At 29.6% G+C, this 14,213-nt stretch overlaps 1 protein-coding gene across 1 annotated transcript in view; it reads right to left on the reverse strand.

Annotated features, from left to right (window-relative positions):
• eIF5B (eukaryotic translation initiation factor 5B) overlaps positions 1 to 14,213 on the reverse strand; it is a 203,637-nt gene that overhangs the window by 110,546 nt on the left and 78,878 nt on the right. Inside the window, exon 18 of the mRNA XM_075356156.1 lies at positions 4,814 to 4,890. Coding sequence (XP_075212271.1) covers positions 4,814 to 4,890 — 77 coding nt within the window. The remainder of the gene's footprint in view (positions 1 to 4,813; positions 4,891 to 14,213) is intronic.

The following is a 14,213-nucleotide window of genomic DNA, read 5'->3' on the forward strand; positions in this document are numbered from 1 at the left end:
GTGGTGTAAAAAGCTTTGGCTCTTTATGAGTGCATTCTTTTTTCTACCATTAGCCACATTCTTTTCTGGGAACCCGAAGCAGCATTTTTAATCTTTTCTTTCAACAAACAATAAGTGCTGCAAGTATTTGGTGCGGGGGATTTGAATCCAATGTTGAATTCAGCAACAAATAACTTTTGACACATGCTGCATTTTTCCTGCAATCTTTTGTTAGCCTGCTGTACATTGCATTTGACTTTCTAATACTGAGATCAATCTCTGTATATTTGTTAACACTTTGCCCTATGTAGTGAGATTCAGTTTCTGGAAGGTTATTGATAAAAATCCTTACATTTCCCTTTTTCGCTACACTATGGCAATGTTTTCTATCTCCTTCCCATATTTCTTCTACAGCCTGAACTTTGTGAGTAATATTTCCTAATCTTATTCAACCAATTTCTGTTACTGACAAAAAACCTTTTGCAAACAGACACCTTTTGATTATTTACTCCAAGTAAAAAGTAAGTAAACTGAAAGCATGGTGAACATGTTTTTGTTTTTTGCTGAAGACAACAGGCCTATACTTACAATGCTTTACTGAGTTTGTCTGAATCAAGTTAGCAATAATATTATCTTGCCTTCTGACATTTTGTAGTAATTGTCTTGGAAGTTTTTTAAATGTTCAGGTCTAAAGCTAATGCAAGAAAGTTTTTGTGTTGTGAAGACAAGGGTTAAATATTCTCAACCCTTCTGGGTAGGGAATACCTGAGTTTCTTTTTCCCTTGTACTTCTGTATTTCTTTTTTATTTTTCTACTTCCACTACTAAAATCACAAACACCAACACTTCCATCTACTTTTTCCATAATCACAAAATCTAATAATTTTTAATAACACTTCCAAACTTATTTAGGATAAAATTTACTATTGCAGTATTCTAAACTCAAAACTAGCAACTAGTGCTAGTGCTGTAACCCAGCTATTTACACAATGTCTGAACTAAAAAAAAGATAGACAAAACAATGTAAAACCATATACAAAAAATTTTAGACTGTAAATTAAAATTAAAAATTGCATGTATGTAAAAAAAAGACTTCATATTTTATGCATATGCAATGTTTAATTTAAAATTAAAAATTTTTGAATTTAAAAAAAATTTATTTTTATTTCTGTTTTGATATAATCGAAAAGATCTTTTAACAATTTTAAATCTCATGTGTAGTATAGGGTTTTTAATTTTAATTTTAATGAGTAATTTGCAACAAAACGATTTGAAAAAGTTATAGAGTAACTGATGATGCGAGGTACTCACGAAAGTGCTCTTACTTGGAATGGAATAAGGTAGCTGTCATGCTATTTTATTAATTATGTACTTGGGTTGATTGGATTAATGTAATATATATATATATATATATATATATATATATATATATATATATAAAATCTAGGTGTCCGTAAGTCTGTTATGTTTTTACCCAAAAACTATTCACCTAATTGAGCGTTTGAGTTGAAATTTTGCATGAATATAACTTTTATACATGGAAAGAACATAGGACTACTGCCATTACAGGATGTTACACAGATTCAAGAAAGTGGCAATTTTGATGGCTTACAGTAACAAGCAGATTATGTTTCTTACAGATATTCAACTTTACTTTCACCAAACCACTGGTCAAATTGAAATCAGAGACAACATGAAGTATTTGAAATTACATTTTCTATAAAAGAAAATGTCTTTTGTCTTTTTCGATATCTCTTTTAGTTATTGAGAAACATAGCAATACGGTGTAAGGCATACATTCCTTTAGATTTGCCCTTAACTTTCAAATGCCTCCTGCTTTAATATAAGGGTTTCAATATACAAGATTTTCTTGATGAAAATAAATAAGTCACAAGGGCATTTGTTTCAAGTGGCTGGTCTCCACTTAGAGAATTAATAATTCTTACACGGGTAACTCTGTGTGTCCTGGTCCTGTCTCTTGTGGAAACAATCTGTGTACATTCCAGAGAAAAAAGCGGTAAATATTAAATACAAGTCCATTCTTTAATAATGTTCACAAAAAAAGTTAAAAACATAGAATCAAAAAAAAGAACAAAAACATAAAATAATAAATGAGAAAGAAAGTACAGTTACTGCTTTGTAGCATTTGTTTGGTAACACTGAGAACCATGCACCGTGTAAAATACTTTTTTGGTTCTGTAAAGGATTGGTAATTAGCTGTACTACTATTTTTAAGTTGAGGGCCTACTATTCTGAAAGCTTGCATTCTTCAGATCACTCAAGTTTCAAGTTCTGTGCTAATCAAACTATTGCAAGGAAGAAATCACAATACACTAAAAGTTTTTAAAAAGTGAAGAGGCTTTAATTGTTATTTATCAGTATTATTCTCACAAGCATGAGGATAATGAACACAGTGGGGGTCTGGCTAGACAAAAAGGACAAGTGAAGTGAGGCAGTAAAAAATATACGAGGGTAGTTCAGAAAGTACTCCCGTTGGAGTGTAGCACTAGTAGTAGTGGTGTTAGTGGCACCACCATTTACACATCGGCGTACTCTGTGAGTCAGTGTGCTTCACAACAGTGTCAGTGTGAACTGCATACTTTAGCCCATTTGCTTGTTATAACCTAAAAAAATGAGCGCTGCATTACAAAATCCCATGTAATGCGAGGTGTGAGCTTATAAGATTTCTTTGGGCATAAGATGTTTTAGCAGTGGACATCCATCGTCAGTTGTGTACTGTGTATGGTCCAAATGATGTGAGCGATGGTGCAGTGCAGCAATGGTTTGATTTTTAAAAATGGAAGAACAAACATCCATGAAGATGAGAAGAGTGGTAGGCCTTCTGTTATGAGTGGATGATGATGTCAGTGAAATTGATGAAAAAATCTGTGAAAATTTAAGATTCACTACCCATGAACTTTCTGAACAATCCCTGCATTTTCTTGTATGGTTTTGTATGAGATTGTCACCAATAAATTAGGCTACTGGAAGTTCTGTGTTTGTTGGGTTCCAAAAATGCTTACACAGATCCATCAGAACAAACGAATGGGCTCTGCCTAAGACTTCCTTTCATGCTATGATGTGGAGGAAGAAAGTTTTTTGAAGAGAACTGTGACTGGAGATGAAACTTAAGTGGCTATTAAAATTAATTAAAGCAGTATTTATAAATGAGTGTATAGCAATGTTGTATTGTGACAATATTTAAGCTCCACAATTTCCTGCGGCAGCCCATTGTAAATTAATTATTTCTTCCTTCAACTTTCTCACTTTTGTGCTCTTTTTTATAAACGGTGGAAGTTGCAATAGCTGCCTAACTGGAAAAATCTTTGTATAATAATAAAAATTGTAAAAGAAATATATGGATTTATTTCCTTAGTAAGACGTAAAATAATGGTTTAAAGTATTAGTCTGTCTGAGGGCTTTAATTAGCTGGCTGCATAAAAAGCCCAACTAGTGGCTCAATTGCCTATTAAGCAGGTTTGTCCTTTTATGGCAGGAAAGCAAAAAAAAGAGAATTATTTTCTATACAAGAGGGTTGGCAATGCTGTCCTCTCCTGCTAGTACGTTTCTCCCTGATCAGTAGGGAAAGTACTGTTCATGATAAACCATCGCAGCAGAGTGATTATTTTCTTAAACCCCTCACAATGCTCTCTATGATTTTGTAATGACAAACTTTAAGGCGCAATAAGCCAACATCAAATTATGTTTCCTGTCAAAGAAAATAGCGACAGAAACAGTGCTTCAGAAAGCTTATGGAAAGGAAGCTCTAAGCCATGCAAGAATTTAGGAGTGGTTTGCTCAGTTCAGAAATGGTCAAATGTCACTCAAAGATGAACCCTGTTTGGGTCGCTCTTCCAACATTCAAAACAGACAAAAATGTTCAAAAAACTATAACATTATGTTTGATCATTGCAGAACAATTGACAAATTGGAGGAAATAATTGCAATTTTCTGGACTTCATGCCAAAAAATCCTAACTGAAGATTTGAACATGAGACATATCACAGTAAAGGTTGCTCCCCAACTGCTTTCTGATGACCTGAGGGAAAATCATCTTGAGAGTGTACCAGAACGTTAAAGAACAGGCACAAACTGACCTGGATTTTTGTCAAAAGCCATAGTGTTACGTCTATATCCCTGAAACAAAACAGAAGTCCAGTCAGTGGAAGATAGTTTCATTGCCCAGAACAAAAAAAAAGCATGGCACGTGAAATTAGATGTTAAGTCCATGATCGTTTGTTTTTTTGACACCAAAGAAATTGTTCATGTTGAATTTGTTCCTCAGGGCGCCTCAGCAAAACAACATTACAATCTGTAAGTGCTGAAGCGATTGTGTGTGTCAGTGAGAAAAAACGATTCTGAATTGTGGCGACTGAGAGACTGGCTGGTTTATCATGACAATGCAAGGGCCACACAGCATTTCAACCAGTTTTTTATGAAAAACAGGATGACAATGGTTTCTCACCCCCTTCCTTACACGGCCAACCTGGCCTCCTTTGACTTCTTATTCCCAAGAATAATGAAAAACCTAATGGGAAAGTGGTTTCAGGTTAAAAAAAAGTCACTGGAGAGGCATTTAAGAACATTAGTTTAGAAGAATACAAAAAATGTTTCAAACAATGGAAAAATCATAACATCAAACAAGTGCATAACATCTAGTGGACAGTATTTTAAAGCGAACTGATGTTTCAAAAATGTTATCTTAAATAGAAAAAATGTAATAAATAATACTTGTTTTTTTTTTTTTTTGGTATCACATTGTACAACTTAAGCTAATTTATAAAATCACTTCAAACAAATATAATTTTAATTTAAATTAAAAACAAAAAACTTACTGATTATCATGTTCCAACATAGTGGATGCTTTCATTACATCTTTCTTTACTACAGGTCCAATTCGTATACTAGAATACTGAAAAAAAAAGGCAGCTGATAAAAATTTCAAGTTAAATATGTAAATATGATAAAATTTCAGACTCAGCACTCTGTGATACACTGCTGGTCATCAGAAGAAGATTGTCCAACTAAACATACATAGTTTCTCAAAATGCCAATAGAACTGGTAATCTGTTAATTAAACAAGAAAGTTAACAATATGTGAATATTACTGATTTATATATATATATATATATAATTTGTATAAGATAGATATATACTACACAGAAATATAGAATGATGTATTATAAAATTTAACGTCCAGGTGAAAAAAAAAAAAACTGTTAATTTGTGAAATAAATAGTAATGGGATCAAAATACTGAAATCCATGGTGAAATTATTATCTTGTTAAGGTAAAACATGTGAAAAAGAAATCGCACAACACTACGAAGATGAAAATTGACAACTTCAGAGGAGATGGAAGCATGTACAGTTAAATAAATGGAAGGATTGGAGCAGTAGATGGTCTATAATAGAAATCATTAAAAAGATGTAAATATCTGTATTTCTTTATTTAATTTTGGTTATTTGTTTTACAAAGTTTTAATTCAAACTGATTATTTTATTAGCTAAATATTTATACACAGTTCACACATTACTGCACTTAAAAACCAAAACATATAATATATCAAAATTTAAAACTCCCCTGGTCTAACCAACAGCAACTAAATACTAACAACTTTGTTATATTTTCCTGAAGTTATGGAAGTAAATGACAAATAAATGACTAATAAATCTTGGTTGTGATACGTGAAAGACAATTCTTTGCCTCTTAGAATATGAACCACTTGTCAACAAAAACATTGTACATAGATGCCTAATCAGTTGCCAAACGTTTTTATAACCTATTAGTTTTGAAAAGTTGAAAGTATATTTTTAAAAACAAGTGGCACAGGGACATGATAAATAGACAGTGTACCTTAGGGTACACTGTTTAATTAGCGCAGTCCCGGTTAGATAAAACACCATTCACTTGCATTAGTGCTTACTGACCCTACTTCATACATTCTCACAATTGCTTCAATTTAATAAATAAAAATAATGGGTGATAAGAATGAGAACAATCAGATAACTTACTAAAATCAATCAAGACCGCAAATGTCTTGCTCCCTCCATGCTTCAGTTATATTACACCCTATGTATTGCCAGATCTGGAATTGAAATCATGCAACATTGTTGCCCTAACAATTTTAACATTTAAACTAACCAAAAATAAAAAAGTTATTTCTTTATATTATAATTATGAATGCAGAAAATTCCTTTTAATAATATACTAAACAAATGTTTTGTTTATTGTTAATCTACACATGTTTTTACAGAAAAAAATGGTGGCAATTTAAGTTTAGTCTTCAAAATGCCAATAAACATGTTTTTTGACTATAATGCAAACATATGCAAGATGTAAAAAAGCTTTCAATTTGGTTAATATAGCATGATAATGCAATAGAAAATATGTGAGTGAAATATTGAAACAAATTATTGCACTAACAAAATGGTATTATGTATGTGATAACCTCAAAGTACATTAACAAAATATGATGAGTTATAAAAATTCTTACAGTGATCTGATCTTATCAAATTGGGAATTAAATGCTAACTATTATATCTGATAAACATTTAAAGTGGGTAACCAAAGCAAGTGTACAATAGAAACATGCTATTTCCCCTGGCTCGAAATTACTAATACGATCATTACTTAAAAAAATAGTTATCGATAGATAAAGTACACATTCAAGGGATAATTTACATATAATCCAATGAACAAGTTGAAATCCAGTATGATGTTGAGAACTTCCACAAATGAGGGAAAGAGAAAAGTTAAAAATGAATCTTACAAGGTTGTTAATAAAAGAATAAAAGTTTCAAATAAAAATGAAAATTTTCAGTGGAATAAAATTGTTATTAAATTAATAAAAATAACATTTGAAAAGAAACATAAAAATAAATAAAAGAGAAAAACAAAACCATTAACATATTGTTATACAATGAACCTTGGATCTACATATGTATTTTAATCAGGATGATCAAACTGATTAATAGTATGTAAAAAACTGTCAGACTTTTATTGAGAACTGAATCAAAGACGTTGTCCATTAAAGTGCCGGTAAGCTAACCATTTATACTTACTGACTAACCTTATCTTACAATAACCATTATTAAAAAGAAATAATTCAATTTATTAAACAACTGCTATTCTTTATTATGGAATGTATGTCCTTCTTCCATGATCAGGAATAGATTAAAATGACAGTCAAATTTTATCAATGTCAAAAAATATATAAATAAGGATAGTATGAAAATAATCAAAATTTAGATCTTTGATAGAAATTTTGATTTAAGAAAGAAAAACATTTGATTGAAATTTGTCAGATTTTAGTTAGCTACTTCTTTCAATTTAATTAATAAAAATGTCAATTTACATAAATACTAAACAAGTTTAAATGTACGTAAGTTTTGTAGTGAGTGTCACAATAGTTAAAACAGATATATAGATAAAGAGGAGGCAAACAATTTTGATTGGAAGTGATGTTAATTGTGGTGGCAATTAGGCCACATGGCATGTTGTAGATTGCGCAGCATTCAATGAAGATGAAAGGGAAGGGAAGGGCTACAAGTGTTCTGATGAGCCTCATCCTGCTGGTATGTTATACAACAGGAGGAAGCGGAACCATGACATCCTCAACAATAATGCTTGCTGCTGCTGTTGTGCTAGTACTAGTTTCCCCCTCCTACAACCAATAGCAGGGCCCACATATAATGTCAATAACAGTATATGAATTAAATTTATTATCATGGACTACATTACAGGGTGGGTAGCAAAATCGATGAAATAATTTCCCAGTTGAAAATTTCACTAATAACATAACATATCTGTTCTACTGATTTGTCCATGTGAGGTCTTAAGGTATTTTCCTTCCATTCATTAGTCATAATTTTTTAAAAATAAAATCATACACAGTGCAGTGCTATCGGGCAATGATGGTCAAAATCATTGGTCAAATCAAATGGTAAATCATTGGTCATTGGTCAAATGACCAAGTTAAATTTATGTGACGATAATAATCTGAAGTTCTAAATTTTTGTTTAAATAGGTCATAATATATTACATATATATATAATTCACAGATGAAATTAGAATTAATGCATTTTCAGTGAACTTATGGAAACAGTTCATGTAGTTATGAATTCAATTATATAAAAAAAAAATAAAATGGTCAAAAAAAGTAAGAAGTGTTCATCTAATAATATAAAAAGAAAGTAGGTAATTTAATTAAAAACAAAAAAAAAAGTTAAATGGCAAACTTTATCTGGTGACTGCTTAATTGATAAACTTTGTAAAACACAGAATTCTAAGAATTCCAACTATAAGGCATGCTTTCACTCTCTGATACAAAATAATGCCATATATATATATATTCAATAATAAAACTTAACCACCAAAACACAATAATAAAAACCTAAAAAATAACTAACAGCCGACTTTTGCGGGATCCCACATCAACAGTTGGTACACAATTCTATAATTACATTAAATAAATAATAAAAAACTTTAGAAAACATAAACCCATTAAAAATCACGAAATTTGTAATATCAACACAGTAATTTGCCATTACTGGAATCCAGTAATGGATCTTGCGTCACTGATGATGCGGGATCCTGCAAAAGTTGACTATTAATATTAGCTTTTTTTTTTTTAGGTTTTTATTACTGTTTCTGTTTTTTGGAAGTTAAGTTATTATTGAATTTAATTAGCACAGTGGTCAATATGTTGATCAATTACTTGAATTTTCATTTTAAAAAAATGTATTTTTTATACTCTACATGTCTTTTCAGCAATGTCTTTTTTTTTTAAAAAAAAGGTCACAATACTTGTCTTGATCATCTATGAATCCTAATCATTATAATTTGATATTAACTGGAATTTTTTTCAATATTATCTGTAAAACAGTTTCTTCTAAATTAACTAATAATAAAAGTTAATTGTGGTGGACTCAATATAATTATTTGCTTTAAGTCAAATAAAATAAAATTACGTTATCTAATGGAATTTTTACTCGTATCTTATGATTTTAAAGTAAGAATGAGTAACTTCATCAGTGAGACAGGCTTAGCTAGTTTTTAAATCATGATTTGGAATTTATTGAGACTGATATTTATATTAGAGATATAGTTTATCTTATGAAAATTGACAAGTGGGGAAAATAAAAATGCTTATAAATGTAAATCTTTGTTAAAATATATTTATTATTGATTTATTAATATCATTGTTTTGTTTCTTAATCTTAACTAAATGCACTTAAAATAGTACATATTTTAAATTTAAACAGGAAGAATTAATTGCTTATGGGGGATTCTTTAAAGATATATATATAAAATGAACATAAAGAAATCAATAAAATTTAATTCAATGACTGAAAGGAATATGGGACCAATAATTTATTAAAATTTACAATGACATTAATTATTTTAAATAAGAAATTCTTAAGATGTAACTTTACAGCATATAAATTGTTCAATAATTAAAACAGTTTATCAGTAATGACAAAAGTGCTAACAATATGGTTACTTGATTGCTGGCCTAATTAGTATACTAAGCAGCAGCTATATGGCAATATACGCCATTAACAAGTAAATACGAGGGTCATATCATTCAAGCTCTTTTATTAATTTTTTTCTACATTTACTTTAAATAATGAAAATTTATATAATCATATGCACATGGTCAAATGAAACAGAACCACATTTGTATACTCAGAATAAAGTGTACTCAGAATCTCCCCATTTTTTTTATTTATTTAGGAAAACAAAACCAAACTCTACATTTAGTAATAATATGACTGATATGACGTACTCTATTTCCATTAAAAAAAAAAAATTAATATATAAACAAAAAAATGGAGGACATGGAGGAATTAGACACAACCCGTGAAAACCTAAAAACGAAAACCGGAAACTATGAGAAATTAAAAAATAAAGAAACAAGATTTATCAAAACCCAAGAAAACAATAAGCCGGGTGTACTCTGAACAAGAAAGGGCAAGAAGATCTGAAACCCTTAGAAATTACTGGCAAAAAAGAAAAGTTGAAAAACAACAAATCAGCAAGAAAAGAAAGAACTTGCCAAAAAAAATGAACTGATCAATTATGGTCTTAAAAGTAAAAAAGACTTAGTATTACGTTTCATCATTAAAATTTGACCTACTTGTGATACCTTTCCAATCATTCATGTTCTCAGGTATATTTAAATAACTAACTACACTCAAAATCATTAATTACTTGCTTCATATAATCTGATTTTCGTTTTCTGTATGAATTTTCTAACTAAACTTTATTCTAACAGAACGTTAATAAACTCTGAATGCCTTAGCCTATTTAGCAATTTTAAATGATTGACTGACTCTTCCTGAATATTTTGTGCTGAAAACATATGTCCATGTAGATTAGAAAATTTTCATTTAAAATTTATGCTGTTAGTACAGACTGTATGTTATACTGAGGAATAAAATGTATTCACAATTTTTTTTACATTCAATAACTGTTATAAGGCTCACCTTATATTCTAAAAGCCTAATGTCTGAATGTATTATTACATCAATTTAGTTCTTTCTAAGAGATTATGCTAAAATCTTTGAAAACATCTCTTAAGATTTTTTCCTCTATAATTTTACTGACAATAATTTAATGTAGACCATGCTTTAGTAAAACCATGTTTTTGAAGCTTTTTTCATTCTGGCTTTCATATCACCTGTGTTTTTTAATTTGAAGCTTTAAACTCCATATAAGACTTTTCAAGATTTTCATGCTAATTATAAACTCTTATAGAATTCTAAGAAAGTTTTCTACCAGAAAATTCTTCATGCTTGCTGAGACTACATTTATTTCTATTACATGTATTGTTTTGAAAAAGCTCATTTTGTTATTGCTGCAACCAAAATAAATGAGTTGTTGATTTGCTAATAAGTTACAATATAGTTGATCTATATTAGTTGGGGTGTAAATATACATAAGTATTTGTGTATTTATACATATATTTATAGAGTATTGCACATTGGTAATGAACTTTTGTTACTATAATTATCCTTTTTACATAAATGTAATTCATACAACTTAGTATGTATATAAAATACCAATTTGCAACCATTATACTGTTTGAAATGTAGGCCTAAATAAAACAAACCTTTTGGTTGATAAATAGGTTTTCACATAACTCAAATTAAATAATTAAGCTTGATCTACAAAATTATTTTAAAGTTATTATTATTTTTACAAAGTGAGATTTATTAAAAACAAAATTATTTACTTTAATTATAATAATAATAGTAATGTAGAACTCCTAAAAAAATTAATACATGTTTATAAGCAGCTATATATAATATAGGATAAAGGCAATATAGTGACTGATATATACTATTAGACAGTGATTATCCCTTCAACACAGAAACATTGCAGTCTGTCAGTGGAGCAGGTCACTGAAGGAAAGTTTTGAAGTGAATTAGTTTTATAATTAATTTGACTCTTTCTTTTCAACATCCAGTCCAAATTTATGAACAGCTGATTTTTTAATTTTTCTTGTTAAACTGTTTGTTAGAGAAAGAGAATCATTTTAATACTGCAACAGAATTTAGAGGTAGAATTTTTTTAAAAGCCAACCAAAATGGTGGATGAACAACCTGAAACTTGATGAGGCTCAAGATAGGTCCATATTTTAACATACATAAAATGCACATTAAAAAAAGGTTTTTGTGAAAGTTCTAGAGGCTAGAAATAGCATATACAAAAAAAAGGGCCACAAAATATGTATTTCCACATTTTCAGTAAGTAAATATTCTTTATAATATTGGTTTGAATAAGTAATTTATTAACTAATGAAGAAAGGAACAGACTTTGGTTTGGTATATATTACATTTTTATTTTACAGTGGTTATTGACAGATTATATCAGTCTAAGTTCAGGAGCAGTCTTTCAATCGTCAGTCTATAGTTATAATTAATGCCTTAATTAGCCATAAAGAAGGTTTTCATTCAGGTTAGACAACCACTCTCTACTACCTATTTAGCAATAATTCATTTCTTTTTATTGTAAAACTGAATTTGCTGTTCAATATATTCGATAATTGTTCAAGCAGTAAAATAGCTCATACTTTTTTAATCTTATATTTTCATAAACAAAATTAAAATCTTTTATTTTATTTATAAATACTACAGGCAATAATATAATTCATTAACATTTCATTTATAACAATTCATTACACCATCAGTCTTGCCAGACTTGAAAAAGTACAATATTCACTCAATTACTAATAAAACAAGGGAGTCTTGAAAATCAAATGCAGTTGTAAAATAATTTTCAAGCAAAATTAAAAGTAACTTTTGTGCTTTTATATCCATTTCCTCAATATCTCCTGTGCTTAGACAGGAGAAATCTGAAAGATTTTTATCACATGATATGCTTCCTGATCAATTCTGAAGGTTGATTGACTAACAGAAGGGAAGATTATCTCAGGTGGTCTTAACTTACTTTAAATAAACCTAACAACCACCAGAGATTTTTTCCTGGCTATGATTGGGGGGCTTGTCAGGAGTAATTTGCTACAAAAATTAAAATCTTTTACATGTTGAATTTGTATAAAATTAAAAAAAAACTTTTTTTTTGTATACAGTAAGTATTTATAGTGACATCGGATATAATGACATATCAGATATAGTGACCAAAAATTTGTCTCTTGGTTAGTTTGGTATGCTGTTAATGCATAAATACAGTATGTACATTGTTTATAATGACATCAGTTATGATTTATTTTTCCTACTGCAATGCAACATTTTGTTGCTTATAATGACGGACAGAAGTGGCTCATCAGTAATGTAGTAGATCTACATTGTAGCTACAGAAATATTTTGACAACTCCTTTTTTCTTACATATGTACTTTAGATCTTTTTTTTTAATCTTCTTCCTGTACCAGATTATTGTAAACTGAAATATTCACATTCAGTTGTTATTAATCTTTTGCTGTGAGCGTATCATATCATGTGGGTACAGTATGTTATTTTACTTATCCTGTGTAATTCATTCAAGAATGGTTTTATTGAGTTAGTGAAAAACATTCTCAATAGAGGAAAAGGTATAAGAAAAATTTTGAAACAAATTCTATGAAACCAAAAAACTACTCAACATAATGATTTAGACTGAGACTGTTAAAATGATTAAAATACTATTTAAATACCAGAGGACTAGTGATTTCCCTATTAGCAACCCTACATTGCAAGCTAAGGCAAATGATTTTTCTGAAAAATTCAGTAAATCACATGAAATAACTTAAGTTTGCATACAATGAGTCTGTCAACATCACATTAGTGTTGGAGAGAATAAGTGGCGAGGCCACAGCAGCTTCAACTGGTGTGTCAGAAAAATGGATTGAAACCATTTGGCCAAAAAATTAAAAGAGGGCTATTCAGACAAAGAAATCTGTAATGCTGATCCTGTCTTTTTTTTAAATTGACGCCAGAAAGAACCCTTCGGTTTAAAGGGGAAACATGTTCGGGTGGAAAATTATCAAAAGAAAGATGAACATTACTAATTGTTACAAATGTGACTGGAACTGACAAAAAAAAACTTCTGGTTACAGCCAGAAAAGTGCTAAACCCCGATATTTTAAAAGTTTGAAATTGCTTCCTGTTATGTACGAAACAATTATGTACAAGAAAGCTTGAATGAAAAGTGATATCTTCATGTATTGGTCACAAAAATGGGATTGTGAATTAAAGACTGCTGCTCATTGACAACTGTCCAGCTCATCCACATGTAAAAAAATTTTTTATTTATATAATACTTCAAAATTTGTATTTATTAATAAGATACTTCCACACACTTTTATTTATTTATAATAAAATTGTTAATTCATTAAAGAAAAAAAAAACTGAAAGTATATTTAATTTTATGATGCCAAAAGAAAAAAACAACATATTTTAACTGTTTACAATGATTTTATAAAAAGTCTACACGTAAAAGATTTTAATTTTTATCAGAAATTACTCCTGATGAGCCCCCCCAATCATACCCAGAAAAAAAATACTGGTGGTTGTTAAGTTTATTAAAGTTAATTGAGGCCATATATGAGGAACTGGTTAACATAGATTACTGATTATGATTAGGATTACTGAATTTGGGTGGTCTTATGGCAAGTTATACTTTACTATAATTGAGGCCATATAAATATTATCTCTGAGATTATTTATTATTAACTGAAATAACCCATGAAGAGGTTGTATACATGAATTGAATTTGCAAGGATTAAATGAT

The sequence above is a fragment of the Lycorma delicatula genome, chromosome 2 (assembly GCF_047948215.1).
Source record: "Lycorma delicatula isolate Av1 chromosome 2, ASM4794821v1, whole genome shotgun sequence".
In the NCBI taxonomy this organism is placed as follows: Eukaryota; Metazoa; Arthropoda; class Insecta; order Hemiptera; family Fulgoridae; genus Lycorma; species Lycorma delicatula.